This window comes from Miniopterus schreibersii, assembly GCF_964146895.1.
Source record: "Miniopterus schreibersii genome assembly, chromosome: 15".
Classification (NCBI taxonomy): Eukaryota; Metazoa; Chordata; class Mammalia; order Chiroptera; family Miniopteridae; genus Miniopterus; species Miniopterus schreibersii.
Window position 1 is genome coordinate 17591440 of NC_138115.1, and position 27747 is coordinate 17619186.

The following is a 27747-nucleotide window of genomic DNA, read 5'->3' on the forward strand; positions in this document are numbered from 1 at the left end:
ACCGTGGCGGGCGCGCAGTCGGAGGGTGGCGGACCAGCCGACGGACCGAGGGCTCCGCGGGCGCCGCGCGCGGGCATGGTGGGTGCGGGGCTGCGGGTGGCCGCTCGGCGCTGGCTGCCGTGCCCAGGCCACGGCAGGCCGCGAGCCGCCTCGTCCTCGCCCTCCTGCCCTGGCTGCGGCCCGCCGGGTCCCGGCGCCCACTGCCCTGGCGCCCCGTGCTCTGCGCCCGCCCCGGCACCCGCGGGCGGCGCCGAGCTCAGCGCCCACCTGTGGGCTCGTTACCAAGACATGCGGAGACTGGTGCACGGTGGGTGAGCCCGAGTGGAACGGGCGCCGGCGGGGGGTGCCCCTCGCGGCTGCAGACGCGCGCCGCAGCACCGCCCCCGAGCCGTCGGGGTGCTGCTTTTCGGGGTGGTCGCTCCAGGGGGGCTCTCGGGGACTCGGAAGGCCGGCCCGCCCTTCAGGAGAGGCTCCGCCGGGTCCTCCCGGGGGCCTCCGGGGTCGCCCCGACGCCCGAAGCCGACAGGCAGGAGGTTTGTTCGCCGGCTCCGTCTGCGGGAGCTCGGGGTTCCCGAAGCGGCCGCCCGAATGTAGGGCCCCCGCAGTCCTTCCTCTGGGCCTCGCCCGCCGGGAGGCCGCGGCGGAAGCGCCCCCAACCCCTCGTTCTCCTTGGGGCCCTTCGCTGGGGCGGGAGCGTGGGGACAAAGCCGGCGGCGGGCCGGGCGGAACGCCTCCTGGGGACGGGCCGACCTCCGCGGACGCCGACTAGACTTTCAGACACCTCGAGATCGCGCCCTGAAAGTCGGGGCGCTCAGACCCGGAGGGGAGGGAGACGTGAGACCAAGTTGCTCCAGTCCAGAAGGGCTGCTGCGTCCCGCGCGGTCCGTGGCCGCCTCTCCCTCTGCGAAATGCGCCGCGGAGGCCGGGGCGCGGGCGCGGGCGCCGCGGGGAAGCCGGAGGGGAGCGCGCTGGTGTTTGTGCAGGGGTCCCCGGGGGCCCTGCCTCTGCAGCCCACGGATGTGGTTTGCTATCGGCCCTGGCACTGTCCGGCTGGGTGGTGCCCAGCAAGCCCCACCCTCTCAGACCCTCAGTGTCTTAGGTCAGCAGTTTTCAACTGGTGTGCCTCAAGGATTTATAAAGCATGAAATACCTGAAAATTTAGTCAGGGGCACGGACCTCTTTTCCCTTAGATTGTGAAATAAATGACAGTAGCCATCCACTGTGAATGAGTCAATATTATATCTTTTTTTTGGGTCAGATTGACAAAATACATGTTTTGGTGTGCTGCGGAGTTTTAGTAATTAGCTTATGCGTGCCGTGAGGTGAACAGTGTTGAAAATCGCTGTCTTAGGGTGTCAAACACAATCCTGGAGCTTCTGTCACAGGGTTGTGGGGATGACTCAGGAAGACCCAGGCCAAGAAGGGGCAGGGGAGCTTCCAGAGCAGCCCCCAGGGGTGACAGGGCTTTCATTGTCTGATAAGACAAAGCGCCCCTGTCTGGAATATTCCAGCTGACTGGGGGCCTGGGAGGGTTGGTGGACTGGACTCACCTCTTGAGAAGCTGAAGGCCGAATGGTTAAGACCTTTGAGGAATGATTGTTTTGAAGCCTATGGGCCTCAGTGAGGGTGCCACATCCTCAGTGTAGTGGGCAGGCCTGGGATGCTATTGAAGGAGATGTCTTTGCTCTGGACCCGGTTAAGACCCTCTGTGGAGAAGCTTGAGAAGCCTGCCTTGTAGGTGTTGGGGGAGGGATCCAGAGAGGTCTGTTGGGCTTTGTCTCTGGGCCCACACAGATCTTCAGATCTTCATGGAGACCCCCAGGTTCCTCTTGATGTGAAAGGGGCAAGGTCATTTCCAAAATGCCAGGGCGAGTGCCAGGATGAGCCAGCCTTCCTGGCCCCTTCTAACTCCAACCAGCCTAACTCCTCTTCTGACTGCGTTTTCTGGTCTTAGGCTAGTGCCTTTGGGCAAATTATTGCCAGGCCCCAGGCCAGCCCTGCCTCCTCCAGCCTCAGTGGGAGGGTAGGCTGAGGAGCAGAGTGATTAAGGCCTGTGGGGTGGCTGAATTAAAGTCTCAATTCCACTGTCTGTTGCTGGATGGTTTGGAACATATGCCTTTACCTCCCCAGTTTCTTCCTCTGGGTGACAGAGGAGTAAGTGTGACTGCCTCACAGGATTGGAGTGAGGATTGAACAAGTTGACCCTCTAAGGCACCCAGCAGCGGCCGGGAGGCTGGCACCCACAAGTCAGTCTCCTGGCTGCCTTGGGGAGTGAGGAGGGGTTGGCCTTGGAACCTGGTGCTTTGGGCAGGCTTTGAAGCTGGGGGCTGAGGAAGAGAGAGAAGAGTGGGGGCTGGGCAGTGAGACAGATGACCTTGGAAGGCCAGTGTGGGTAAGGGGCACATCCTGCTCACCTGGCCCTGTGCACCACAACAGCCCTATGGAAGGGAGTGGGACCTTGTGACCCCAGAGCTATGGTTTTTTTCAGTCCAGAAGTCAGGTCAAGAGGCCAGACCCTGTGGGCTGCTTCCCCATCCTGCTTTGTTCCTAGGAGAATTGTCCATCCCTGGGAACATCCTCAAGGGGAGAAGCAAAAGCCTAGACTTGGCCAGAACTCTGCCCACAAGCAGCTGTACTGCCAAGCAGACCTCTCCCTTCCTGGGGACTATTGGACATTGTACTAAGAGTCACAGTTGGTACCCAGGAACTCAGGACTATGGGAAGGGGAAGGCCTAGGTTCCTATTGACACCAGGTGAGAGGCATCTCAGAAGCAGCTCCCTAAAAAGCTAGTCACCTGTATCTCACATGCATACAAGTGAAGAGTGTTTTGTCTACACCCAGAAATCATCTAAGCATCTCCCTCCATGTCAGGTATAGATTGGCCTGGGGCCATCAGAGGAACCAGCCACACTCCTGTTCCCCCCACCCACTTCCTGCACTTGGCTTCAAAAGAAAGGCGTAAGGGCAGAGCCTATGTTCTAAGGAGCTTCCAGCCTGGGAACGCATCAGCAAGTGTCTGCCTCTGATCACAGGCATTCTTCAAGGCCAAGGGCTTCTGCTTTGAAAACATGACTGACTGAAACAGGAATTCCCTAGAGGCTTGGGCTGTTTGCTTGGGCGTCAGCCACAGGCTAGAGGTCTCCAGAAAGGACCCCCTGCAAGGCAGTGCCCTGTGCACCTTGTCCTGCTGCTCCCCTCCCTGCAACCGCTGTTCCCTAAGTGACATAGGGAAATCCAGGACGGGAAGGCACATTGATCATTTAATCCTACATTTGCCTCAGGTGCAGAGTGGGAATGCTGCACAGAGCATGTTCCATATGACACTCTTAGTAATTTTGTAGGTTGGTACAATTTTTATTTCTGCTTTAGAGACAAGGAAACAGGCCCAGAAGGTGAGGTGACTTTCCTGAAGTCACAGCCATGAGGAGGGCTAAGCCTGATCTCTCTGACTTCAAAATCCATGCCTTTTCCCCACCCACCTCCCCAACTGTACAGATGGGGAAACAGGCAGATAAGCCTAGTACCCCAGAGCCCACTCTGCACAGTGTCCCACTCAGCCCCTCTGGAGCAGCCAGGGGCTTGGAGTGGTTATGGCTGCATCCTCAGAGGGAACAGCCTGAGTAATGGCCCAGAACTCGACATCACACGTCCTGCTGTCGTAATTAGCAATGTTCCCTGGCTAGAGGCAGCAAATGTCATTACATGGGCTGGCAGGCAGCTGAAATCTTATTAGAGAGGCCCTGCTCCAAAGGCTGACAGGTGCTCAGAGCTGGGAGCATGAGTGGCAGAGGGGCTACCCAGTACCTCCCACTCCAATAGTGTTCCCAAGTCCCAACCCCAGCTCCAGGCAAGGTGGAAGGGGGTGGGTACATCCATGTGTTGGATGGGGCTTGTGAGAGCCTGGAGGAGACACAGGCTTGGTGCACCTGGTAGGCTGCAGGTGAACCCATGGTGTAGCCCAGGTCCCCACAGGTAGTTCCAGACATTGCCAGCTCTGCCTTACCCCAAGTACCTGACCTTGGCAAATGACTTCTCTCTGAGCCTCTGCAGTTTGGTCACCTGCAGCAATGGGCTAAGAATACCCATCCTGGGGTGTGTTGTGAGGCTCCCAGGACTAGGCACCTGGAAAGTGCTCACTAACCATTTGCTGCTTCCGTGGTCATCATCTTCACACTTGCGCCTCCTTCCTCTAGACCTCTTGCCCCCTGAGGTCTGCAGTCTCCTGAACCCAGCGGCCATCTATGCGAACAATGAGATCAGCCTGCATGATGTCGAGGTCTATGGCTTCGACTATGACTACACGCTGGCCCAGTACGCAGACTCACTGCACCCAGAGATCTTCAATGCTGCCCGTGACATCCTGATTGAGCACTACAAGGTGAGGCTAGCCGCGGAGTTCCCAGGCCCTGGAGGACAGGTGGCTGAATTGATCCTGCTCAGCCAGCAGGTGTGGCAGTGCCACTGACTCAGGCCTGCTCCACTTTCCCCCAACAGTACCCAGAAGGTATTCGGAAGTATGACTACAATCCCAGCTTTGCTATCCGTGGCCTCCACTATGACATTCAGAAGGTGAGTGGCTAGACCACTGACTCCCCTGGCCCCTCCTCACTGGTTGTGTATCAGCCACTTTCTTAGTCCCCCATCCCCTGTGGAGGGATCTCATCTGCCTTCAGTGTGGGGGGTGGGAAAGGCTGGCTCATGGCCAATGGCAAACTCCTTCTTCTCCACCCATCCACTCCCCTTGTGCCCCCAGAGCCTTCTGATGAAGATTGATGCCTTTCATTATGTGCAACTGGGAACGGCCTACAGGTCAGTGCTGACTCCACCCTGACCCCACTGTAGTTTACTGCTCCAGGTCACACTGTCCTGCCTCACTCCACTGTTCCCTACCCTGGGCTTTGGCCCGGGCTCAGGATCCCTTGAGACTGATGATATCTGTGTGCCCACCCAGGGGCCTGCAGCCTGTGTCAGATGAGGAGGTGATTGACCTGTATGGAGGAACCCAGCACATCCCACTGTACCAGATGAGCGACTTCTACGGCAAGGTACTCACTCCACTCTGCCCAGGGCAGCCCACTCAGTGATCTCAGTGTGGCTGCTGGCTCCCTGGGAGGCCATGCCCACAGCCCCTGACCCATAGGCTACACCCCTCTACCAGTGTCCCAAGGCAGATTTGGAGCCCTTGGTCTTCAGAGCCGAGGGTTGTGGGGCTGGAGGGGTTGCTGAAACAATGGCCACCTCCCCAGGGTCCTTCCATCAAGCAGTTCATGGACATCTTCTCGCTGCCAGAGATGGCACTGCTCTCCTGCGTGGTGGACCACTTCTTGGGCCATGGCCTGGAGTTTGACCAAGCACACCTCTACAAGGACGTCACGGTGAGGATGCTGGGCCTGTTTGGTTGGGGTGGCAGGGAAGGTGAAGTCCAGACACAGTGGGGTAGGCCCTCCTTGTCCCCACTGCACCCTCACTGTCCCTCCACTACCCCCAGGATGCCATTCGAGACGTGCACGTGAAGGGCCTCATGTACCAGTGGATCGAACGGGACATGGGTAAGGGTGGACAGTAGTTGCTTCGGCCTGCCTGGGCAGGGTGCCTGGCTCTCACAGACGCATCTCCCCCTGTTAGAGAAGTACATACTGAGAGGGGATGAAACGTACGCCGTCCTGAGCCGCCTGGTGGACCATGGGAAACAGCTGTTCCTCATTACCAACAGTCCTTTCAGTTTCGTGTGAGCCCCGCCCCACCATGGGAGGAGGGGGCGCGGGAGCCAGGTAGGAGCGGGCTGGCCCGAGCCTCCCTCAGACCACCTGTCCTATCTCTGCCCCATTTCTGCCCAGGGACAAGGGGATGCGGCACATGGTGGGTCCCGACTGGCGCCAGCTCTTTGATGTGGTCATCGTCCAGGCGGACAAACCCAGCTTCTTCACCGACCCGCGCAAGTATGGGCCTGCCAAGAGCGATGGGGCCAGGATGTGGGGACTAGCCTTTGCTCACCACCCTTATGTGCTTGGAGTGGGGGTGCCCTCTTGCTGGCATGTGGCCCATGTGAGCAGGTGGATCTTTGCAGGGTAGGATGGTACCCAGTTCATGGTCTGGCCACAGACAGAAAGTCAAGCCCTTTACCCCCCCCCCCCCCCCAGGCCTTTCAGAAAACTTGATGAGAAGGGCTCGCTCCAGTGGGACCGTATCACCCGCCTGGAAAAGGGCAAGATCTATCGGCAGGTGAGGGCCATCTAGGTGGGAGTAGCACCTAGGTGGGTGGGTGGCACACAGGGCTAACCAAAGCCCCAGGGGGCAGTGGCACCACCTCCTGGACCCTGACCGGCCACCACACATCTTCTGTGGGTCTGTCCCCTTGTGCATGGGCCTGTGTCTAGGGTACCAGGGAATGGCTCACAGGGCACAGGCCTAGGCAGTGTCGAGGGCTTGGTCTGTGGGTCAGGTTGTCTGCATTTGAATTCTACTCCTGGTTGGCAGAGGGAGCTCGCAGCGAATTACTTGGCCTCCCTGTTCCTTGCTTTCCTCATCTGTAGAAAGGGTGTAATACTCAGCTTGAGTTGTGGCGTGAAGGCCTTCGACTGGCCAGGCATTTGCTAAGGGGCCAATAAATGGGGCTGTCATTACTTGGGGCTGAGCACTCTGCTGCAGCCAGACAAACCTGGCTGGAGCCCCTGAGCTGGGCAGGTGGGGCTGACTCATGGGCCTCTGGGGAGACCTCCTTTCCAGGCTGGCTAGGAAGATGAGAAGGGGCATGGTGGGGGGCTGCAGGGGGAGGGGGGGCTGTGAGCTGGAGATTAGGCATTTCGCCCTGGATGGAATGCGGAAATCCTGGCTGAGCTGGCGAGCAGGGCTTCTTGGGGGCTGGGGATCTAGAAGCGGGGGGGAGGGAGGAAGCCTGCAGTTGGGTCAGGGGCACAGCCACAGGGAGCAGCTTCAAGGTACCCGGTGCTGAGGCCTGGCCTCCCACCCGTCCACCGCTCCATCTCCCACCCCACTGGCCCCCAAGTCTTTCTGGCCCCCTTGGGCACTTTCCCTCAGCTCTGAGGGTCACATTCTCCTTTGTCTTACCATCTTGGCTGAGCCTAAGGGTCATGCACCTTTGTGGGGAACATGTGACTTTTTCTTTGGCAACTTTCAGGTTTTTCCTTGTTCTTGATGTTCTTGTGCGTGCTCGTGTATGTGTTGGATCTTTCTTTGCTCTCGCCCCTTCTCCCTCCCCCCGTCTCCTGTTGCTGGAACTTCAAGCTCCTTCCTGACTCAGCACTTGTGCCTCAGGATTTTTTTCTCTTGGTTCATTCAGGGCACATCCACTCTGCCCATCATACCCCCCTCTTCTGCGGGTCCCCTGAACCTCAGCCTCTCCCCTTGAGCTTGTGTCAACAATGAAGTCTTTCACAACCCCGTGCCTCATGGCTGTCATCTCCCTGGGCCTCTCGTGCAGACTGCTCTAGTAACTCCTTTTTGCTGGGTATCATTTCTCACCTGGGGTGTGGGCTCCTGCCCCGTGGCTGCTGCACTTCCTGCTCTGGGCCCCACCCCACCCCGCTTCTGCTCCTCTGGTGCTTCCTCTGTTGCGTTTGAGCCTGGCTGAGTTTTCATCTTTTCTCCAACTTTGAAGCAGGAGGGGCAGATGGCCTCACAGTGAGGTCTGCCGTTGGTCGTCTGGATCCCTCTGGGCTCAGGCCAGGAATGCCAGGAGAGCTTCAGGGCCATGGGGTCGCTGCTGCAGTTTATTTCCCACAAAGAGTGGACTCAGTCCCTAACCTGGGGTGGGTGTGAGGCCACGGGAAGGGGAGACTCTGGAGGCACAGGGCACCATGCCGGGCCTACAGGAGACCTTTCTGCAGCGTGCAGACCCCCTTCCTAAATGTGAGGCGGAGGTAGCAAGGGCCAGAGCCCAGAGGAGACAGCAAGGCCACGGGAAAGGGCAGCCGAGCATCCGGCTGGAAAGGCCTCACTGCCTCTGGGATTTGGGAGAAGGGGTGGAGAACCAGGCGTGCTTCTGGCAGCATGGGAATCCCTTGGGTACACCAGGTTCAGCAGTGTCCCTCCATCTCTCCCCAGGGAAACCTGTTTGATTTCCTGCGTCTGACAGAATGGCGCGGCCCCCGTGTGCTGTACTTTGGAGACCACCTTTACAGCGACCTGGCGGTGAGGGGGGCAAGACTGGGCGGCAGGGGCAGGGGCAGGAGCTCCCCAGCTGGTGCTGAGCGTTGTCCACCCCGTCTACCAGGACCTCATGCTGCGGCACGGCTGGCGCACCGGCGCCATCATCCCCGAGCTGGAGCGCGAGATCCGCATCATCAACACGGAGCAGTACATGCACTCGCTGACGTGGCAGCAGGCGCTCACCGGGCTGCTGGAGCGCATGCAGGTGCAGGGCTGGCCAGGATTTCCCGGGAGAGGGACCAGGGCCGCCACCCGGGCACACACATCCAGCGCACACCTTGTCTCCCTCAGACCTACCAAGATGCCGAGTCGCGGCAGGTGCTGGCCGCCTGGATGAAGGAGCGGCAGGAGCTGAGGTGAGCGGGGTGGGGTGAGGGCAGGAGTCCTGGTCCAGCCCCATCCTGCGTGGCCTCTCCAGTGTCTCGTGTCTCCCTCCCCAGGTGTATCACCAAGGCCCTGTTCAACGCTCAGTTTGGGAGCATCTTCCGCACCTTCCACAACCCCACCTACTTCTCAAGGCGCCTCGTGCGCTTCTCTGACCTATACATGGCCTCCCTCAGCTGCCTGCTCAACTACCGCGTGGACTTCACCTTCTACCCACGCCGCACACCACTGCAGCACGAGGCACCGCTCTGGATGGACCAGCTCTGCACCGGCTGCATGAAAACACCCTTCCTCAGCGACATGGCCCACATCCGCTGAGGGCACCTTTATTGTCCAGAACAGGCCCCAGCCCCTCCTGCCCTGCCCACTCTGGGCGGCTGTCCAGATGGGCAATAAAGTGGTCTCTCCTGCTCAAGCCTCTGCCACATCACTTAACTGCGAGAATCCTCTGGGTGTCAGGGAAGTCTTCCTCCAAGAGCGAGTCCTGCGGGAAGAACCGTGTGTGGCTGGGCCAAGGTCAGGCCCTGGGCCCACTTCCACATTCCCCCGTCCCCCACACTCACATCAAAGGGCTCACAAAAGGCATCATGGCTGGCAAAGACTGGGTTGGGGACAGAGACCAGGGTTGGGCTGGCCCCTTCCTGCCACGGTGAGAAGTCATCATCAGCGTCATCTTCTGCCTGAGAAGAGAGGTGAGTAGTGAGGGGCCCTGAGCAAGAGCCAGAGAGAGACACCAACCCCCACCAACCCCTAGCCCAGCCCTACCTGGAAGACAGAAAAGCCAAAGCCTGTGGCCTTGCCTCGAGCTCGGAGGTAGATGGCTCCAGCCACCAGGCCCAGCAGCGTTCCAACGGCTACCACAGCCCCCACGCCTGCTGCCACGGGTGGGGCCTCAGGTGCCACCACCGCTCGCTGCACACAAGGAGAACGTCAAGGACCTGGCCAGGCTGTTTCCTCACCCCTTGCAGCTATGCCTGCCCCTCATCAACTCACAGGCTGCGGGGGTGCCATGAGGGGGCTGGCCAGAACATGGATGATGCCATTGAAGGCCATGATGTCCCACACGAGGACACGGCTAACCACAACTGCCCTTGGGGCCTGTAGGGAGACCAGAGTCAGGTCTAGCAGGTGAGTGAGGGCCAGGGGGCAATGGGGAGGAGCAATGGCCAAACTTACCACAGGGACCTGAGAACTGTTGTCAGGGCCCATGTCACTGATGACAAGGTTGAGGCCTGAGTGGGAGGGGAGCAAGGTACCCTGGCTGCCATTGGTGCTAATGAAGGTAGCATTGGAGGCGTGCAGCTCCAGGTCTGGGCCACTCAGTGTCTGTGGGCAAAACCAAGGCCACTCACGCTGTTGGCCTAGGCCAGCCAGAAGGAGCAGCATATCCCCTGATAGTTACCATGTTGTCCACAAAGCCTTCGTTGACAGGGACAAAGAGTGTCTTATAGGGGAGCTCATTGTCCAGGAAATCCAGGAAGTCGAGACCTCGAGGAGTGGCATTAGCATAGTCCAGCAGCATCTGGGAGGGTGGGGAGTCAGGGCTGTGAGCAGGCTCCCTCCCAAGGGATCTCAGCTACCCTGAACCCCTTGGGCCCCGCATACCCCATAGAAGGTGGAGAAGTTGGCAGTGGTGGCCAGTACATCTAGCAGCTTCCCATTGCACATGCTAGTCCCATCACCCACGAAGCCATCACGGCATCGGCAGGCCACATCTATAGGAAAGGGTTCAGTGGGTTGGTGGATTCGTGGGTCAGTGAGAAGGGGCAGAGCCAGGGAGTGATGCATGGTGGGGGTGGCTGCACCTTGTATACGGTAGCAATAGGCATCCCAGCGCTCTGACAGGTTCTCCCTGGCGCCCAAGCTGACTACGCCCACCTGACCAGCACCACAGTCCACCTCAGGGAAGACGACGGGGTGGGCAGCAGAGCCGTTGGCCAGCCAGCCCACAAGGCACAGGTGGAAGCCCAGCTATGGGGGTAAGAGGGGATGTTGAGACCCAAGGCCCAACTCAAGGGGCTCCCACAGGCTTGGCTCCATGTTTCTGGGCCCCATGCACCTGCTGGGCAGCGGAGAGCTGAGGAAGAGATGCCAGGACAGCTCCCTGGGCCCCACATGCTGCCTCAGCCTCTGAGAAGGTCAGACCATAAGGGCCGCTGTTGGCCTGGAGGTGGAAGACGCCAGCCCGTTTCTCTGCAGAAAGGAAAAATGCAGAGTCAGCTGGGACACTGAGGTAAGGCACAGGCACTGGGAGCAGGCAGGGAAGCACACCCTCAAAGTGCAGGTCAGTGCACACAGCGTCCACGTGGCATGGTGGGGGCTGGTCCAGGCAGCGGTCCACAGGTGGCTCGGGCTCCTCCAGACACTGCAGTCCGTCACCCACGTAGCCAGCGTGGCACACACAGCGCCGTGTGTTCTAGGGCAGGAGAGCAGTCGGGTGCCCTTCAGAACTAGGGGATCCACTCTGCGGGACCTCCCCACCCAGCTGCTTGGCTCCCCTCCTGCTCACTGGACCCGTGTTCAGGCAGTCGGCATGCTCATTGCAGCCCCCTCGGTGGCCATCTTCACAGGGGTTGCGGGCCCGGCAGCTCCAGCCGTCACCCTCATAGTCTGGCAGGCAGGCACAGGTGACCACTGTCCCTACCTGGCTGCAGTTGGCATGCTCGCTGCAGCCACCATGCCCATCCTGGCACAGGTCTGCCACTGGGAGTAGGGAGAGAGTGGTTGGACCAGGTTCATGGGAGGGGAATGGGGCCTCCCACCTCACATCCCCACCCACCGGCTCACCTGTACACGTGTGGCCGTCCCCTTCATAGCCCAGGCTGCATTCACAGCTGTTGCCTGCACGGCATACCGCCTGGGGTGCACAGGGTGGGGCGCACACGGGCTGCAGCTCTGTCCCCCGAGGGCCCACCCCACATATCAAGGTTAGTAGCTGCCCTCCTGGATACCCTCAGGCTCCCTCCCTCCACCCACCTGGAGCATGCACTGGCGTGTGCAGGGTGGGCACGAGCACAAGGGTCACTCACCCAGCTGCACCTCACAGCGTGGCCCAGTCCAGCCCTCGTCACAGAAGCAGGAGCCAGAGCCCCCCAGGCCCTCATCACAGTGGCCATGAGAGGTACAGCGACAGGCTGTGGAAAGGGAAAGCAGGAGGATGGAGTTGGCACAGGGGACAAGGGGGGCGGGGCGGGGCGGGGCAGCGCAACCCACCTTGGCAATGGGGCCCAAAGGCCCCCGGGGCGCAGAGTTCACAGGCTATCCCAGCAAACCCCGAACGGCACCTGCACCGCCCACTGCCGCTCATGCCGTCCATACACACACCATGGTCACTGCAGGGGTGGCTGGCACCCCCAGGGCAAGCTAGGGGAGCAAGTGGGAGAAGTGAAGTGGGGCCAGGGGCTCCCATAGACATCCCCAGCCCAGCCACACCGTCGTCCACCCAGCGGCAGCCCAGAAGCAACTCACCCAAGTCCCCATGCTGCTGAGAACCCTCCAGGTCCTATGCTATCTACACACCCATCCTACCTGGCAGCCAAAGGAGCCAGTCAGCAGTGTCTACAACCTCAGGATGCTCACCTCTGCACTCACTGCCATAGTGACCAGGGCAGCAGCTGGGCTTCCAGGTGGTGGTGACACAGTTGCGGTGGCAGCCCCTGCCTAGACCTTGGGGCTGGCCCCAAATGTTGCGCAGTGCCAAGGAGCGCAGTGGAGGGGAAGTCCAGAACTTTGAGAAGTAGCGCAGGCAGGTCTGGGGGCTTCCCTGAGCGGAAAAGAGTCAGGCTGCTAACAGCCTGAACTTGGTGGTCCCTGGGCCCTGCCCAAACCCCCACTCAGCTTCCAGCCTCTTACCTGCTCCCGTGAGCCCTCAGGACAGGGCGGTTCGTGCCCACAGATGCTACATATTTTCTAGAAGGAATGGAGGCCAATACAACAAGGTCAGGCAGACAAACAGTACAGGTGGGCTTGGGCCCTTGCCCACCTACCTCTGGCCTTCCTCACCAGCCACAGTGGCCGAGTCTCAAAGCGGTCACAACGGGCACCAAGACCAGGTGGTTCCAGCAGCTGGTCAATGCCATAGGCCAGGCCACCCTCAAAGGGCAAGTGCCGCTGCACAATTCGGGCATCATCTTCACCCACTGTGAGCTCACCCTGCAGGCAGAGGATGTGGGATACACGGGGTCACAGCTGCATAGCAGCTCACCCCCCAATGCCAGGGCCCCTACCTCCTTCCCTCACTCAAGCTTTCCAGACTCACCGGCCGGTCACGACTGCAAGAGAAGGAAATGGGGGTCCCATGCATGGTGCGAAGTGGGCCCAGGTTGGGCAGGTCAGACGCCAAGGCCTGAGCAGATGAAGCCATGGTCGGAGCTGGGCAGGCAGGCTGGGTAGCAGTCAGTGGGGACCAAGGTCTGAGGGTGTACCCACCTCTATGTTACGGATCACATGGCCCCGAAGAATGGCTGCCAGCTTGTCACGGTGGTCCTCATGGTACAGCCAGGCCTGGCGGTCAGGCGGCAGGGCTTGCAGGGCAGAGTCTGTTGGCCACAGCATTGTGAAGGGCCTATGGGAAGCATCTCGAAGTAGGGGCAGGAGACCAGCCATCTGGCGGGAAGGAGCAGATATGTGGCAGTCACAGCCTAGTCATAGTGGTGGACAGAGGTAGGGGGTTGGGCCGCAGAGAACCAGACAGCCTTCCCATCAGCCACACTCCTCTTAGCCATCCCAGGCAGATATAAGTGAACATACAAGCAGGGATAAACTTGCACACACCCTGAAGACTGCCAGGTCTGTGGGCACACACAGCAAGCACATCCTTGTGCTCACACTGGGAAGCCCATGCCATGCACACAGACATGGCCTGTGCACATAGGCGTGCTCACTCACACAAGGGACAGGTTTGCATACAGGTGGGTGTGCACAGACCGGTGAGCATACACAGTCATACACACGTGCTATGTGCACACACTGACAGGCTCACACGGTAGCAGTACCGTCACGAGGCTGCTGAAAATCTTGTAACCGAAGCTCTCCGCGGCGACAGTGACATTTCTCTAGGGAAAGGCGCTGGTGAGCCATGAGTTCAGGCGGGGAGCAAGGATCTCAAGCCCCCAGCTGCCTGCCTTCCAGGTCATACCCGCAGGATCGGGGCAGCATCGGGCTCCCAGTGCAGCACGTCGGGTGGCAGCAGGACTCGGTCGATGAAGTGCAAGATGCCGTTCACCGCCTGGTGGTCGCTGCTCACCACTCGGGCAAAGTCATTGACGTAGATGCTGCCCTGGGGACGGGCCGAAAGATCGTGGCCGTCAACTGTGGGTGGGGCCTGAGGCAGGGGCGGGGCCGAGGGCAAGAGCAGGGGGCGCAGAGGGGAGCGGGGAGCAGAGCACCCCGCAGGGCGAGGGAATCTTGAACCGGGAAACAGGCCCGTAACCGCGGGCAGAGTCCAGGGCGGGATTCAGCCTGCCTCCCTGAAGCCCGCGCCGCCCGGGGAAGGGGAAGCGAGAGGGGCTTTATGGGTGGGGACAGGGCACAGGCTCGCGAGGGCGGGGCTCCTGGGCCTGGGGACCGCTCACGCTGGGCCAGGGCCAGGGCCCGGGCTCACCTCCCTCTCGCTGAAGCGAAGCGGGTGCCCCGAGAGCGTGGTGACATAACCTTCCTCCAGCAGGTCCTGGCTCCGCAGCTGCCGGCAGCCGACCACGTGGTAGCGAAACACGAGCTGTCGGTGGGCTCCAATCCGGGCCAGTTCATCCTGCAGTGGAAATTGTAAGGGTGGAGGGGGCCTTGACTGCCGCCTCTGCCCACGCAGTGCCCACCCCGCCCAGCCTTCCTCTGGCGGCTGTTACCTGCGACAGGTTGGTCATTAGATCGGCATGCGGCACAAAGACTGTGAAAGGCCCATTGCCCTTGAGCTCACTGTATTTCTGGGGGAAGAGGGGAACGGCTGGAGTAGAAGCGGGGTAACCTGGGGCCAACGCAGGGCATCCACGGATCTTCCACGAAAGACTTCGATTCTGAGAGACCAGCCAACCCCCTGACCGAATGAGGACATCAAGGCCCAGAGACAGGTGCAGCCTGTAGGTCAGAGAGGCCCAGGCAGGACCGAGGAAGTGGAGGCCAGCTGGTCACTCACCAGGAGGTGGAGGCTGAAGAATGCAGCATCCCTGTCCCGGAGGAGCTCCTGGAGGGAGTGAGGATCAGCTCAGATTTTGGGTGGCCCCCATTCAGGGCCTGGGGCCTGCTCCAGCACCTGCGGCCCAAGGCCTACCCAAGGCAGAGATGAGGAAAGGAAAGCCAGGGGAGTCTGAGCTAGGGACAGGATCAGTTTCATGGCTCACAGCTGGGTCAGGCACAGGTGGAGTCAGGGGTCGGGCACAGGGTCATGGTCAGGGTCAGGATCAGAATCAAATCTGGGGTCTTAACCAATATCATGGGTCAGACCCAAGCAGGGAATAGCCAAGGCTGGGTCAGGAGTCCAACTTAGGCTTCATTACCAGGCTGACTCGGGCACGGCAGGTGAAACCATCACCCACAGTGTGGACCGGATCGCAGGTGCACGTCCTCTGGCCATCCCCTAGGCTTTTGCACTCAGCATAGGTGCTGCAGCCTCCATTATTCTGAGGTGAGGACAGGAGGGAGAGGCATCAGTAGCTCCCAGGACCCCTCTGCCCCAACCAGCCCTGTGAAAAGGGCCAGGAAGATCCCTGTCCAATCCCCCTCCCACCCCCTAAAGTCCTATTTCCTACTGATCAGTTTTTGAGCCTGTGGGGAAGGTGGCTCACCCTTCAGAGGCCCTTAGAACCCTGCTGGGGACAAGGAGGGCTGGTTGCCCTGTGAAATAGGGTGGGGCTTGGGGCCTGACCTGGGAGCAGGGGTCCAGGAGCTCACAGGTCCGGATGCCATCCCCACTGTAACCCTCGCGGCAGGTGCAGGAGACCTGTCCCAAATCCTGATCAGTGGGGCTGCTGGGACCCAAGAGTGGGCCAGCACCCTGGACAGGAGTACCCCTCCCAGGTCACCTCCCCTGCCGGTCGGGGAATGGCACAGCCTGTGTCCAACCCTGTTGTGCTGACCTGCTGAGGACCTGTGGGAATACACTCAGCGTGCATGTGGCAGCCCCCATGGTGGATGAGACAGCTGTTAGCTTCTGGAGGAAGAGACACTGGGATGAAGTGGCCCCTTCATTCATCTGTTCGTTCACATGCTCATCCCCTATTGTCAGTACCCTCAGGCCCTACACCCCTGTGGACCCCTCATCTCTTCCTAGTCTGACTCAGATCACTGAAACCAGACCCCTAGTCCCACATACACCCAGGTTGGGGGTCCCAGCCTCACCCTGGCACAGCTCCCCGTCACCCGTGTAGCCATCCTGGCAGGTGCATGTCCGCTGCCCAGGCGCCACCTTGGTGCAGTTGGCATGGGGGGAGCAGCCACCGTGGTCATGCGCACATGGGTCCACCTCTAGGTAGATGATCCCAGGGAGTTGTGAGGAACAGGCAAAGGGATAGAGTGGGGACAGGGGAGGAGGGCATGGGAGGAAGGAAAAGGTCAGAGGGAGGGCTAAGACCGGAGGTGGGACAGGGAAAGAGGCTGGATCATAGGGAACTCGGGGCATCAGTGTGGCTGGACCTGAACAGTAGGTGCCGTTGCCCGAGTACCCTGCGGCACAGACGCAGGCGGGGGCTGCCACCGAGTCCTGTACACAGCTGGGAGGGATGACAACAGTCAGCCTAGGCCTGCCCTGACCCGTCCGCCCACCCACTTGCCCGCCTGCTCCAGGTAGAGCTCACTCACTTGGCATTAGGGTCACATTCCTTCGGGCAGTGAGGACCAGAGATTTCTGGGGAGTAGGAGGATGGGATGGTTCTGGTCATTCAGACCCAAGAAACACCCTCCCAGGATTCAACTGCCTCCCCTTTGGGGCCACTCACTCTGGTCACAGCGTCGGCCCTGCCAGCCCACATTACAGACACAGCTTCCGTCCCCTCGCAGCCCCTCCTGGCACAGCCCGTGGGCACAGTCACACACTGAGAGTGGACAAAAGAGGACAGGAGTTACCCACTGCTTCTGTCCTGCCCCTGCTGTGGTGTCTCCATGACTGCTGTCTGCTGCTAGGATGCCCACATTCCTGCCCCCTCCCCACTCCTCACCTCCAGTGCAGTTGGGCCCGTAGCGGCCCAGCTCACACATCTCACAGGCCGTTCCGTGGAAGCCCTCGTGGCAGCGGCACTCCCCACTGCCCAGAAGCCTGTCCTGGCACTGTCCGTGGCCAGAGCACACCCCACCCAGACCCCCCGGGCACGGCTCGCACAGTATGCCAAAGAAACCGGGGCAGCAGTCAGGCACCTGCGGGGAGGGGGTGCAAGGAGAGGCCCACACAGGCCAGGACAGATATCAAGGAGAAGCAAAGTGCTGGGAGTGGGGAGGTCATCTTGGGACCACAAAGCCATTGAACAAAGTAAGCTGGATCCAGGGAAAAGGAGATGGCCTTCTACAACCTTCCCCATGGCAGGGCTGACACTCAAGCAGGGAATGGCTGTGCCAGATCCCACAGTGAGGGGCAGAGCTAGACCCAGTTGCTGCCCCTGGGGCTTGGTTGATGGTGTCAGCTCTGGGCCTCTCTCCTTGTCCCATCCCCCTCCCTGGGGGCATGGCCACAGGGACAAACGCTGGCCCTTCTAACCTCAGACCTCTCCCTCGTTCCCCTTTTCTGGGCCCTTGCTTTACTGGCCTCACCCTAGTCCCAGCCCTGCCTCTGCCCTTGAAATCTAATCTGGGATCTCCCCTGGGCCCCCACTCCCACAGCCTTCATCCTGGTCAAAGATCTGGGTGTGAAGGTTCAAGGCAAACCTGGATCTTCTTGGCACACGTGTAAGAACAGCCCCGGGAGAAGGAATAGCCAGATCGGTAGAGGCAGCTCTTCCTGGGGGTATCCTGGAAATGGGAACAGGCAGGAGGGCTTAGCCAGTAGCTTCGGTAGGGCAGAGCAGTGACTGGGGAGACAGACAGATGGACTACAGGTATCAGTGGGTAAGACGTGAGCAGGATAGCAGAAGGGGCAGGCTGGATGGAGATAGATAGACCTGATGAGGAGGCAGGATCCAGGCCTGGGCCACAGGTTCACAGGCCTCCAGCTGCAAGTCTAAGTGAGGCCTGCTCTGAGAAGGCCTGAGCCCAGGCCTCCTGGCCTCTACCAGGGAAGTCGAGAGGCCCATGCCACTCCAGTTCCCCATGCCTCAGTGAGCAGACCGGGGCTCAGGGGGCACCTTGGGAGCAGTGAGAGCAGAGGAAGCAGGGATGGAATTGAGCCACGCCCAGCCTCACCTCCAGCTGGAAGCCCTGAGTGCAGCGGAATTTCCGGGTGCAGTTTATACATTTCTCCTTTGGGGGGGAGGGCAGAGGTTAGGTGGTCCCGGGGAGGAGGCCCCCAAACCCATCTTCCTTCAGGGCAGGCTGACAGCTCTCCTACCCTGGCCAAGTGCCCCTCCCGCCAGTCCGCACCTCCCAGCTCTGCACTGCCCAGCTGCTCTCCCCCGGCCCCAGCGTCTCACCCGCAGGGCCTCGGCATGGCTATGTAGGCAGCGGCTTGAGCCCACAGTCAGGACTCCTGACAGGCCAAAGAGTGAGCTACCAGGGGCCTCCAGCACCGGGCCTTCCAGCGGCACATGGTTCACCTCAGGCTGGGAAGAGGGGCAGGAGGCTGAACCCAGCCCAGCCCAGCCCACCCTCACCTCAGGGCTGGGGCTATATCCACAAAGGGGGTGTCCTAGGATGGAGGCTCTAAGGGGAGGAACTCCAAAGAGAAGGGGCCTTCAAGAGCAGGGTTTCTGGAGTCAGCTCTCCTTGTCGCCACAAACCTGGCCACTATGGTTGTAGAAGACAAGCCAGTAAGCGGGGCCCAGAAGAGAGTTTCGGTGTCCCCCCCTCTGCAGAGCTTCCGAGGAGAGTGCCTCCCCCAGGACCACATGGTGTCGCACTGTGTCTGCATCCTGAGAGAAAGGAGAAGCTCGGGGGACTCCAGGACTGCCCAGTGCCCCGGACAGTGGCATTCCACCCACTGTGTCCCTTGGCATCGTGCCCCCATCCGTCCCAGTGACCTCACCAGGCTGCTGCTGTTGCCTTGGGCCTCCAGAGAGTGATTTGTGGGCACGAAAATGGTGTAGGCAGTGGCAGCCTCAATCTGGGGCACCAGGCTGTGGTGCTAGGGACAGGGGCTCAGGGTCAGGGATGGGCATAATATGCCCTCAGTCCTGGCCCTGGGAGCCAGCCAGCCCCCTCCGCACCTGGGGAAGATGCCCCTGACCATGAACTCCCCCTCTTCTCTCGCCCTTACCTGCAGCAGCTCCCGGAAGAGACGGAAGGCAGGCACTGAGTCCAGCTGCTGCAGCAACCCCTGTCTACCGGGCGTGTCCTTTCGTGGAGGCAGTAGGACCTGTCACAGAGCACGGGGTTTAGTCAGTATGTCACTGCTTCTTGGCCTGCCCAGGAGGTTCTGAGCACACTCTCCTCCCACGATACCTGGCTGAGAACATGCAGGACACCGTTGGTGGCAAGGAGGTCGGCCACATCCAAGCTGGCGTTCTGCACCCAGACTCTCTGGAAAGCAGCAGGCAGAGCTCAGCCACAAGTGGACACAGGTAGACACTTAAGAGTGGGTGCAGCACCAACAGAGAGGCTGCTGGGCACACAGGTACCCACAGGTGACCCCCAGCCTGGTCCAGACAATCTCAGACTCAGGACTAACCAGATGGGCACACAGGCCCTCAGCAGGGCCCATGCATGAAAGGGACAGTGTGTACATGCGAAGATGGACAGGCAACCCATGGCAGGGCAGTCACTGCTGGTCCAAAGACACAGCCCAGCCCTGGACAGGGTGAGGGAACCCCAATCTTACCTCCTGGGGTCCCGGTCCAGGAAGCCTGCAGTCACTCAAGTTCCCTCCCATGCCCTGCACAGACCCCTCTTCTGCCCAGAGTTCACCACATACCCCACTGATGTTGTGAATCTCCCAGCGTGTGGTGGGGCTCAGGGTGGCCACCTCCTGCCCACCCAGCTGGGCCAGCTTCTCCTCAGAGAGGGCGCCCTGGAGAAAATGGGCCCTGAGGGGCATAGTTGGGGAAGACCAGGGAACCAGATTAGTGTAACCTAAAGACACCTCTGGGACCGGGCTCTACCCCCAGAGTGGACAGATGCCAGGCTGAGAAGCTCCGGGGAGGGGCTGGGCCCGACCCTGGCTGCCCACCTAACCAGTTGTGGCAACATCCTCGGCTGTAGCCAGAAGGCCTGGTCCTCAGGGCTCAGCCTGCGGATGGCGGACTCAGATGGCACCAGGGCTGTGACTCGGCTGTTGGCAGGAAGAGTGATGCCGGCTTTCTGTGCAGGTGGTGTGCAGAGGGACAGGAGGAGGGTGAAGGCAGTCACCATCTTCAGATCACCTGCTCCCAGCCTCCAGGACTGCCCCCACCTCCCGCTCATGGAGATGTTATGTGGCACCCGTGTCCAGGGAGGCCTCTTGGATTTGAGCACCAACCCCAGCATTCTGCCCTGTCCTACCTTGATCCACTGGTAGAAGACAGAGAAGTGGGCATTTGCTTCCAACTCCTAAGGGAAGGGAAAGAGCTGAGTTCATGGTCTTAGGGACAAACCCAAGCCTCCCTTCCCCCCAGAACCCTTAGCACTGCCCCTTTCCACCTGAGTGTGGTGCATGAACCCCTCTCCCAGCACAGGGAACCACTCACCCGGAAGATGTCTCCGTAGCAACTGAAGCCATCACCCCCATAGCCAGAGGGGCATGTGCAGACCCGTTGGCCTCCCCCCACTGCCTGGCAGGTGGCCTGGGGCAGAGAGACATGACCCTCCATTTAGCACCCACGTGGCAAGCTGGAAAGTTCCCATCCTCTCTCTCCCTGTCCACCCTTGACATGCATCTTCCTACTGTCTGCCTTTCCAACCACCTGTCCCCACCATTTTTCCCCAGACATCCAGTCTGCACTCATGTTGCTCCTCTGCTGTGCCTGGCCCTGTTCCCCAGGATCATGGTGCATTTGACACAGGTTATCCACCCTGTTGTGACACATGAATCACAGAAGCCCAGGTCTGTGGAAGCACCCAGGAGGCCCCGTACTCTCAGGAGAGGCCTGAGCTAAGAATGAAAGGAGCTAGCCAGGCCAAAGGTGTGGCACAAGGGAAGCCTTTCAGAATACACAGGTAGAGGTGTGTGGTATCAGAGCTGAGCGAGATCAGGGGACAGCAAGGAGCGCACAGTGACCTTGCAGAAGAGCACGGAATGAGAACAGTGGGGGTCAGTGCAGAGAGAGGAGGCTGGGCAGGGGCTGGGGCCTTGATAAAGAGTAAAAGCTCTATCCTGTGGGCAAAGGGGCGACACATGTCAGTTCATGTCAGTTCTGAGCAGAGGCAGGGACACCCAGAGAGCTGCAGCCGAGGCCCACCCCGGAGAGTCTCCCAGGCTCTGGGCCCTCTCACCAGGTCATGGCAGCCACCGTTGCCTGCCCGGCAGGGGTCGATAGGGCTGCACACATAGCCGTCCCCCGCATATCCCAGCTTGCAGGTGCACCGGCTCTGGATAGGGGAGTGGAGGGCCTCATCTCACCAGGAGCACCCAACCCTTTCCTCCTCCCCTCCTCAGCTCTTGATGGGCACTGGCCCCTGGGGAGGCCTGCTCAGACCCCAGAGGAGCTTCTCCCAGCCCCACTCTTGGAGAGCTGTGTTCCAGACGGGGAGGCAGGCCCTGAGGGGAGACTGGCTCTTAGCATGAGTTCAATAGAGTGATGGCATTAGCAGGGAAGCCACCATGGAGAGTCTGTGCCTCTCTGCCCTCAGGCCTGGGCCCTGCCAGGACTGTTGGGGTCAGTGGTATGTGGTGAGTGGGCTGGTGTTTGCCAAGGGCAGCCCCAGGGATGGCAGCTTGATCCCAGCTCCAACCCTGCTACCCTGCTCAGCAACTCTGATCCTTCCCACTAAATGACAGTGTCCTTGGGCTTGTTTCCACTGCAGGTAAGTGACTGGCAAGACTCCCCAGATCTCAGTTGCCCTTGTTTGCAAGTTGGGGGCATCTCAGCCTACTTATTCCAGTCCTCAGCTCTGAACTTTAAAGCTCCTGGTGGAGCCTGGAGCTCTACCCTTCAAGCCCATCTGAGTTCTCACTGCTAAGCCCCATGGACCGGTTGGCTCAGGCCACCTGGGGTGGGAGGACAGGGAGCCCATGGGTCCCTGCACAGGCCTGGGCCACGAAGAGGCTAATCCTGAAGCAGCCAGGCCTGGCCTCCCAGTTGGCATATTAGATATTCTTAAATGCCAGCTAGTCCTCGAGTTTACCAGCTTGAAACGCCTCACATGGAAGGCTCCGGGTTCTGAGACCCCATGATTAGTGTGAGATTGCAAAGTTCTAGAGCTGGTGTCAATGAGTCTAAAGATTTGGGGATGTCACTCCCCTTGGGCAGGGGTCTCTTCCTGCTTTGCTCAGCATCAAATTCCTAAGTCTAGAACAGGAACTAGCATGGAACAAGTGCCTGGTGACACGTGGGAAACCAATGAGTGAAAGAATAAACTGTCAGAGGACAATGGCCCCAGTGCCCAGTTAGAGCAGGGAACCCACTGATTTGGTTGCAAGAGCTCTTTATCCTCGAGAGTAAGCAGTCACAGCCTTCTGATTTGGAAAAAATGCTGCCTGGACTGGCCCTGGAATGCACTTTCCATTAAAACTCCTGGAGCGGTCACGTGGCTTCCAGCACGTGTCTGATGCGTCCACAGATTATATGACTCAGTATTTCACAACTGGGTTCTCATTTGTGTCTGAGGTTCGAGACCCTGAGCTGAAATTCAGTTCTTGGAGTGGACATTCGAGGAGTCAGAGGGGGTATGAGGAGAGTACCCTGGAACAGATGTCCCCCACCCCACTCTGCTGTCCCCAGGCCTGCTGCGCCTTACCTGCCCGGGTCCCACATAGCTGCACAGGGCATCAGCATGGCAGCCGCCTCGCGTGTCCAGCTCACACTCATCAATGGCTACGCAGACTCGGCCGTCCCCACTCCAGCCTTTGTGGCATGTGCAGTTGTGGGTGCCCAGGGCCCCAGGGACACACTCAGCCTGTGAGAGCCACAGATAAATGAGTCAGGGCTGCAAGGAAGTGGGCAGAGGGCAGAGGAGTCCCACCTCCCACCCCTGAGTCAGGACTTCAGGGATTGGACAATGAGACTGACGTTCTCTGAGCAGCCACCACGGTCTGGGTGGGAGCAGGGGTTGCTGGGTGTGCAGGAGAAGCCGTCGCCCTCAAAGCCATCGAGACAGAGACACCTGGCAGAGGATGATGAGAGGCTTCCGTGAACCTCGGGGTGAGGCTAGAGGCTGAGCAGCAAGGTCACGAACAGGCAGAGAGGAAGTTCGAGCCCTCACCTGTCCATGCCCCCCTGGCTAACACAGCGGGCATGCGGGTGGCAGTTCTGGGCCTGCTCCGTGAGCCCACAGTTGCTTGTGGACTCGTTGCAGAAGCGGCCGCTGAAGCCTGGGGCACATGTGCCACTCTGGCACACACCTCCACTGCCTGGACGATTGTCACATAGACCGTGGACACAGCCGCAGTCTGTAGGGAGGGGATGGGAGCAGAGAAACTGAGGCAGGGGTAGGGCTAGCTGGGAGCCAGGATGCAGCAGTGCTGGGAATGCGGCAGCCAGCAAGGATTTGACTTCAGGCTTACAAAAATCAGAGCTCATCAGAGACTCAAAGGTGGGCAGAGGAAATGAGAGGGGGGCATTCGTTGCTTTCGGTCACCCCATTCCAGCTGCCCTACGCCCAAACCCCCCACCAGGAGGTTCTCCTGCCTGTCTGACCTAAATCCTAAATGCTTTAGATTAAACCATGGTTCTCTTCCTAGCACAGGTGAAGGAGACTTCTATTTCTGCTCCCAAATCTTCCTCCACTCTGGGGGTTTAGGCCTTCCTCCTGGGGCTCTGTTCCCCTTCCTGGGGTCCCCAGTCCCCCTTCCAAGCAGAACCTTTTTCTCCCTGGCAGGCACTCACCTTCCTGGCACTGGTCTCCATGCTTCTTTGGGTTGGAGCAGATGTGGCAGGCGATGCCCTTATAGTCTGGGAAGCAGAGGCAGGCGCCGTTGCCCAGGACCCCATCGCTGCACTGGCGATGGCAGGAGCAGGATCAGTCGCCGGGAGGGGACTCTCACTTCCTCCCCTAACACCCCTTCCTACCCTGGGCTCACTGAGCTCCTGCTCCCCCCACAAGACCTCCTCCCGGATCCCCCAAATCACCAATGCTGCCAAACAACTAGCCCCCTAAAGGGCACCCAGCCCTGGAGGCTTCACCTGTGACTTCCTTTCAAGCATCCTCTGCTCTTCCCTAGCCAGGTGCTAAAGTAGCTTTGATGTTACAAAGTGGCAAAAACAGACCAGAAAAGAAAACTATTCACAAATAGCCTTTATGAAAGTAGATACAAAAATCTATCTATGCAATTATTTCTAATTAAAAGAATAAAATAATATGACTCAACTTCCACTGCCTAGATGTGAGAAACCTGAGGCCAGAGAGAGGCAAGCTTGGCTCAAACACACAGCCAGTCACTGGCCCCACAGCTCCCCCACTTCTCCCCCAGGGCAAGAGGGGACTCACGTTGCCTTTGCCATAGCAGGGGTTGGAAAAGCCCCCAGGACACTGTGCACAGTCAGGCCCAAAAAACCCTTTGCAGCAGCCAGGTTTCTGTAAGAGATGGAGCATGTCTGAAGGTCTGCCTGGCAGCATGCCACCCCCACTGCCCCCGTGACTTTTGCTCCTTGGTCCCCTCTCGAGAGCAAGGGGGTGGACAAGGCCCCTCTGGGACCCCTTTCCCATATCAGGATGCAGCACAGGTCTCTGAGGAAGACAGCCCACTCAGTCCCAGCCTGGGGGCCCCAGAGGAGAAGCAAGTATCTCAGGTCACCGGGGACAGGGTGCCCGTGCCCAGGCTCACCAGGAAGGTCTGGTTGCAGTAGTAGGCGCAGCCCTTCTTCAGGACGTTGAGCCCAGTAGGGTCATGGGTGTAGACACACTCCTCAGGGGAGAGGTCCTAGGGTGGGCCACGCAAAGCTGGTCAGCAGGTATGGGTTCTGGGCTGACACCCTTTGCCAGGTGGCTCTGGTCATGGGTCCTCAGCCCCCTGGGTATAGCACTCCCACCCTCAGCATGGCTGAGAGGTGCTGAACCTCCAGGTCCAGCCTTGCCTTCCAGCCCCACTGCCCCACCCTGACCCCGGGCAGTCAGGAGTCAACCCTCAGGGCTGGGCCAAGGGATGCTCACCAGCTTCACGCTGTTAGGGGGGCACGTGCTAGTGGTGTTCAGGGCTTGGCAGTCCACACAGGAGCCCTGGGCAGGGCATGGGGAGGGGGGAGAGCGGTCAATCCTGGTTTATTTATTCAGCATACCCTAAGTGGCATAGAGCTGAGAGCTGGGGTGTGAGAAGGATTCAACAACAGGAGGGCCGGGAGACAGTGTGTGGGCAGAGAAAAGAGCAAGGACAAAGGCCCTGCGGTGGGAAGGAGCTTAGTGTGAGAGTGAGAGTCGCAGGCCTGGGCAGGGAGGCTGCAAACAGAAGATGCAAGAGTGGTCTCAAAGGGACGGTCAGCGGGCAGGGTATATGGGTGAGTCCAGGTGGGTCACTGGGGTCTGCGCCCGGGCCCCAGAGCCACCATTGGCCCCCTCAGAAGATGACCCCTACACAAGCAGCACTGTCTGGGCAAGGCCCGGCTACGCCGCATGCACTCACCACCACGATCTTGTGCTGCTCCTGGCTGCAGTGCTTGGGCAGGATGGGCAGGATGGTCGGGGGCAGCAGGATGCCCTCCAGCATGTGGATCACACCATTGGTAGCCAGTACATCCGCTCTCCGCAGCGGGACCCCCTCATGTCCCAGCAGGATACGCCCCTGTGGCGGAGTCCAGGCTGTGGCCCGTCCAGCCCAGCAGGCTCAGCCCGCCCCTGCAGCTCAGGGACTGAAGGCCAGCCTGCCCTGCTCTTACCTCCCTTCCCCTCGGCAGGGCTTCCTGCTCTGGCAACACTGCTTCAGCCTCGGTGCCCTGACCCACATTGTCTGCCACATGGAGCACCCCCACCCATGTGCTCTCCCTCCTCCCCCTCCCCCTGGAGCCCTCCCAGCCTGTCAGGCTCCAGGAGAAGGATTTGACCTGTGCCTGCCTCCCATATGACCCCCACCAGCGCCTCCTTGCCGCAGGGCTTGGAACATGAAGGCCGGTCTGAAAGAGGCCAAATGACTGGCCACTCATCACCAGCCCCTCCACAGGTCCATTCATTCCCGGTGCTCCTGGATCTCACCTCCTCAGAGATATTCACAGCCAGGACCTGGTTTGCCATGGTGACGACTCGGCCCTTGGAGATGAGTTTCTCAATGGTCAACTGGGGCAGAGGAGAGGGTGGCCTTAGGCTGGGCACTAGCCATACACCTTGGGGCCACATCCAGTCCTGTCCAGGTGACTCACACCTACTGCCTTGGTTCCCAGGCTCTCATCTGTGCTATAATAGTCCAGATGGGCAAGGAGAGGAGAAGTGCCCCTGGGAAGGCTGGAACCCACAGACAAACCCCTCAATAGGCCAGCATTGGGTACAAGCTGGCCACCCTCTGGGAGGAAGACCTCTCACCTGGCCATGGCTGTAGATGTGGTGCCTCACCAGCTCCTGCAGTTTGGAGAGACCCTGGCAGGGGAGAGAGGCATTGGCTACTGGAGGCCAGGTAGGGGAGGTGGAAGCCCTAGTCCCCCCATGTCCCCAGCCCCTTCTTTCTGCCTAGCTTACTGTTGTGAAGAGGTAGATCAGGCGGCCATCACGCAAGCTGTCCACAGCCTCGTTGCTTGGGGCAAAGACTGTGAAGGGCCCGGGCCCATCCAGGATGGAGGGCAGCCCACAGTTCTGTGGTGGTAGGAGGGAGGCTCAGGGAGGCTCTGTGGCCAGCCCCCACCTCTGGGCCCTGCCGCCCTCAGCCTGCAGGGAACTCCCACCAGGAATAAGTGATAGATATCAACAATGGGTCCATGCTACTGCAGAACTTCTGGATGGTGATGGGCTAGTTCTAGGATGGGCGCATGGGCAAAGGCCCATGCTATTCCCAAACCCCACATCACTGAGGGGCAGATTCTGGTTAATGAGGGGTCCTGGCCCAAAAGATCAGATAGGCTAGGTCCCTTCCCACAGACTCACCTCTAGGATGGTTTCAAACCGACTGAAGGCGTCGGTGGAGGCAAGGATCTGGCCGATAGTTCTCTGTAGGAAGGGATAAGCATTAGGGCTGCAGAGGAGTTATCGATGAGGCTGCTTCAGTTCCGGAGGCAAAAAAGCTGCTCTCCAGCCCTGCCCTGAACTACCTCTGCCACCTCTCTAAATTCTGTGGGGTCAGAGGTCACCTAGTGGCACAGGGTGAGGGGAGAGGAGGACACTAGCTTACCTTGGAGTCTGTAGGGAGCTCTGGTGGGGGCTGCCACCGCAGGGCAGTGACCAGGTGGAAGACGCCGTTAGCTGCTGGGTAGTTGGTCTCGTGGATGGTGAACGTTTGCTGGGGCAGGTCTTTGTATTTGTAGGTGTATTTCTGCTGAGAAATGAGACCTCTGGCTCAGATTCCACATGCCAGCCCCCTATCCCGAGACTCTGTCCCACCTCCACACCTTTGCTGGAGCTGTGTCCCCCACCTGTGACTCCTTTGGTCCCCAGGCTGAGGTCCCCCCTTACCATGAAGCGGCTGAAAGTGACAGTAATCTCCTGCCCAGCCAGTGTCCACCACTTGCGTGTTTGCTGCTGGGTCCCCAAGTCCTCCAGTATGTGCTGCCCTGCAATGATGTGCCGTCTGCAGAGCTGCTGGGCATAGGATGCCTGTGGGCACAAGGGGATCAGAGTGCCTAGGGGGGCCCGGACAGGTGGTCCTCTTCACGTCACTTTGCCCAAGCAACAGAAGGGACAAGTGCCCCAGAGTGTAGACTGGGGACTCTCGCAGGCCCTGAAGCCTGGAGCAGAGTCCAGGAAGGAGGCAAGGGCTGCAGCAAGGCTCCTCAGTGGGAGGGGGCTCACGTTCATGGCCCAGGAGGTCCTGGAGGGGAGGGACGGCAGCAGCACCGTGAATGGGCCCGACGTGGTGAGGATCTCCCGGCAGCCCTGGTCTGGGGGGCAGGAGAGGGCGTATCAGAACGGACCTG

The 27747-nt window shown here is 59.9% G+C and overlaps 2 protein-coding genes across 4 annotated transcripts in view; one reads left to right on the forward strand and one right to left on the reverse strand.

The window, feature by feature from the left end:
- NT5DC2 (5'-nucleotidase domain containing 2) lies at positions 1-8969 on the forward strand. Of its 2 annotated transcripts, none has more exons than XM_081159170.1 (14): positions 1-307; positions 4195-4379; positions 4496-4570; positions 4755-4810; positions 4953-5046; positions 5248-5376; positions 5490-5550; positions 5627-5729; positions 5839-5940; positions 6142-6223; positions 8066-8152; positions 8235-8375; positions 8462-8526; positions 8611-8969. In XM_081159170.1, the coding sequence occupies exons 1-14, from the start codon at positions 76-78 to the stop codon at positions 8870-8872; spliced, it is 1674 nt and encodes a 557-aa protein (XP_081015296.1). In that variant the 5' UTR covers positions 1-75; the 3' UTR covers positions 8873-8969. The 2 variants fall into 2 exon arrangements, with proteins under 2 accessions (XP_081015296.1, XP_081015297.1); XM_081159171.1 differs by having other exon boundaries at positions 8731-8969.
- The window catches only part of STAB1 (stabilin 1), a 25781-nt gene continuing 6881 nt past the window's right edge, over positions 8848-27747 (reverse strand). Inside the window, exons 11-69 of one of the 2 annotated variants that reach the window (XM_081159164.1) lie at positions 27623-27711; positions 27287-27427; positions 27006-27146; positions 26762-26824; positions 26360-26473; positions 26207-26260; positions 25883-25963; positions 25317-25475; positions 24851-24916; positions 24525-24620; positions 24188-24274; positions 23587-23698; positions 22964-23150; positions 22771-22864; positions 22499-22657; positions 21035-21130; positions 20290-20385; positions 20105-20152; positions 19794-19924; positions 19539-19650; positions 19070-19147; positions 18885-18983; positions 18654-18752; positions 18409-18540; positions 18103-18231; positions 17876-17932; positions 17402-17485; positions 16702-16897; positions 16483-16578; positions 16346-16391; positions 16181-16257; positions 15887-16012; positions 15625-15698; positions 15414-15488; positions 15046-15168; positions 14685-14732; positions 14398-14475; positions 14157-14303; positions 13692-13832; positions 13549-13608; positions 12983-13159; positions 12813-12899; positions 12557-12706; positions 12407-12463; positions 12134-12317; positions 11768-11917; positions 11584-11688; positions 11342-11449; positions 11064-11257; positions 10826-10970; positions 10614-10747; positions 10360-10525; positions 10160-10269; positions 9957-10076; positions 9731-9880; positions 9548-9652; positions 9320-9466; positions 9118-9234; positions 8848-9038 (exon numbers count right to left, since the gene is read on the reverse strand). In XM_081159164.1, the coding sequence (XP_081015290.1) occupies positions 8982-9038; positions 9118-9234; positions 9320-9466; positions 9548-9652; positions 9731-9880; positions 9957-10076; positions 10160-10269; positions 10360-10525; positions 10614-10747; positions 10826-10970; positions 11064-11257; positions 11342-11449; positions 11584-11688; positions 11768-11917; positions 12134-12317; positions 12407-12463; positions 12557-12706; positions 12813-12899; positions 12983-13159; positions 13549-13608; positions 13692-13832; positions 14157-14303; positions 14398-14475; positions 14685-14732; positions 15046-15168; positions 15414-15488; positions 15625-15698; positions 15887-16012; positions 16181-16257; positions 16346-16391; positions 16483-16578; positions 16702-16897; positions 17402-17485; positions 17876-17932; positions 18103-18231; positions 18409-18540; positions 18654-18752; positions 18885-18983; positions 19070-19147; positions 19539-19650; positions 19794-19924; positions 20105-20152; positions 20290-20385; positions 21035-21130; positions 22499-22657; positions 22771-22864; positions 22964-23150; positions 23587-23698; positions 24188-24274; positions 24525-24620; positions 24851-24916; positions 25317-25475; positions 25883-25963; positions 26207-26260; positions 26360-26473; positions 26762-26824; positions 27006-27146; positions 27287-27427; positions 27623-27711 (6554 nt within the window). In that variant the 3' untranslated portion in view covers positions 8848-8981. Of the gene's footprint in view, positions 9039-9117; positions 9235-9319; positions 9467-9547; positions 9653-9730; positions 9881-9956; positions 10077-10159; positions 10270-10359; positions 10526-10613; positions 10748-10825; positions 10971-11063; positions 11258-11341; positions 11450-11583; positions 11689-11767; positions 11918-12133; positions 12318-12406; positions 12464-12556; positions 12707-12812; positions 12900-12982; positions 13160-13548; positions 13609-13691; positions 13833-14156; positions 14304-14397; positions 14476-14684; positions 14733-15045; positions 15169-15413; positions 15489-15624; positions 15699-15886; positions 16013-16180; positions 16258-16345; positions 16392-16482; positions 16579-16701; positions 16898-17401; positions 17486-17875; positions 17933-18102; positions 18232-18408; positions 18541-18653; positions 18753-18884; positions 18984-19069; positions 19148-19538; positions 19651-19793; positions 19925-20104; positions 20153-20289; positions 20386-21034; positions 21131-22498; positions 22658-22770; positions 22865-22963; positions 23151-23586; positions 23699-24187; positions 24275-24524; positions 24621-24850; positions 24917-25316; positions 25476-25882; positions 25964-26206; positions 26261-26359; positions 26474-26761; positions 26825-27005; positions 27150-27286; positions 27428-27622; positions 27712-27747 lie in introns of both variants that reach the window. The other variant, XM_081159163.1, reaches the window with a different exon arrangement.

Bases quoted from the DNA above. Each gene is read 5' to 3' on its own strand.
- NT5DC2 (XM_081159170.1), top strand. From the start codon at position 76: ATGGTGGGTGCGGGGCTGCGGGTGGCCGCTCGGCGCTGGCTGCCGTGC. The intron at 4,811-4,952 runs GTCAGTGCTGAC...GTGCCCACCCAG, and splicing joins CAACTGGGAACGGCCTACAG to GGGCCTGCAGCCTGTGTCAG. The intron at 5,551-5,626 runs GTAAGGGTGGAC...TCCCCCTGTTAG, and splicing joins GTGGATCGAACGGGACATGG to AGAAGTACATACTGAGAGGG.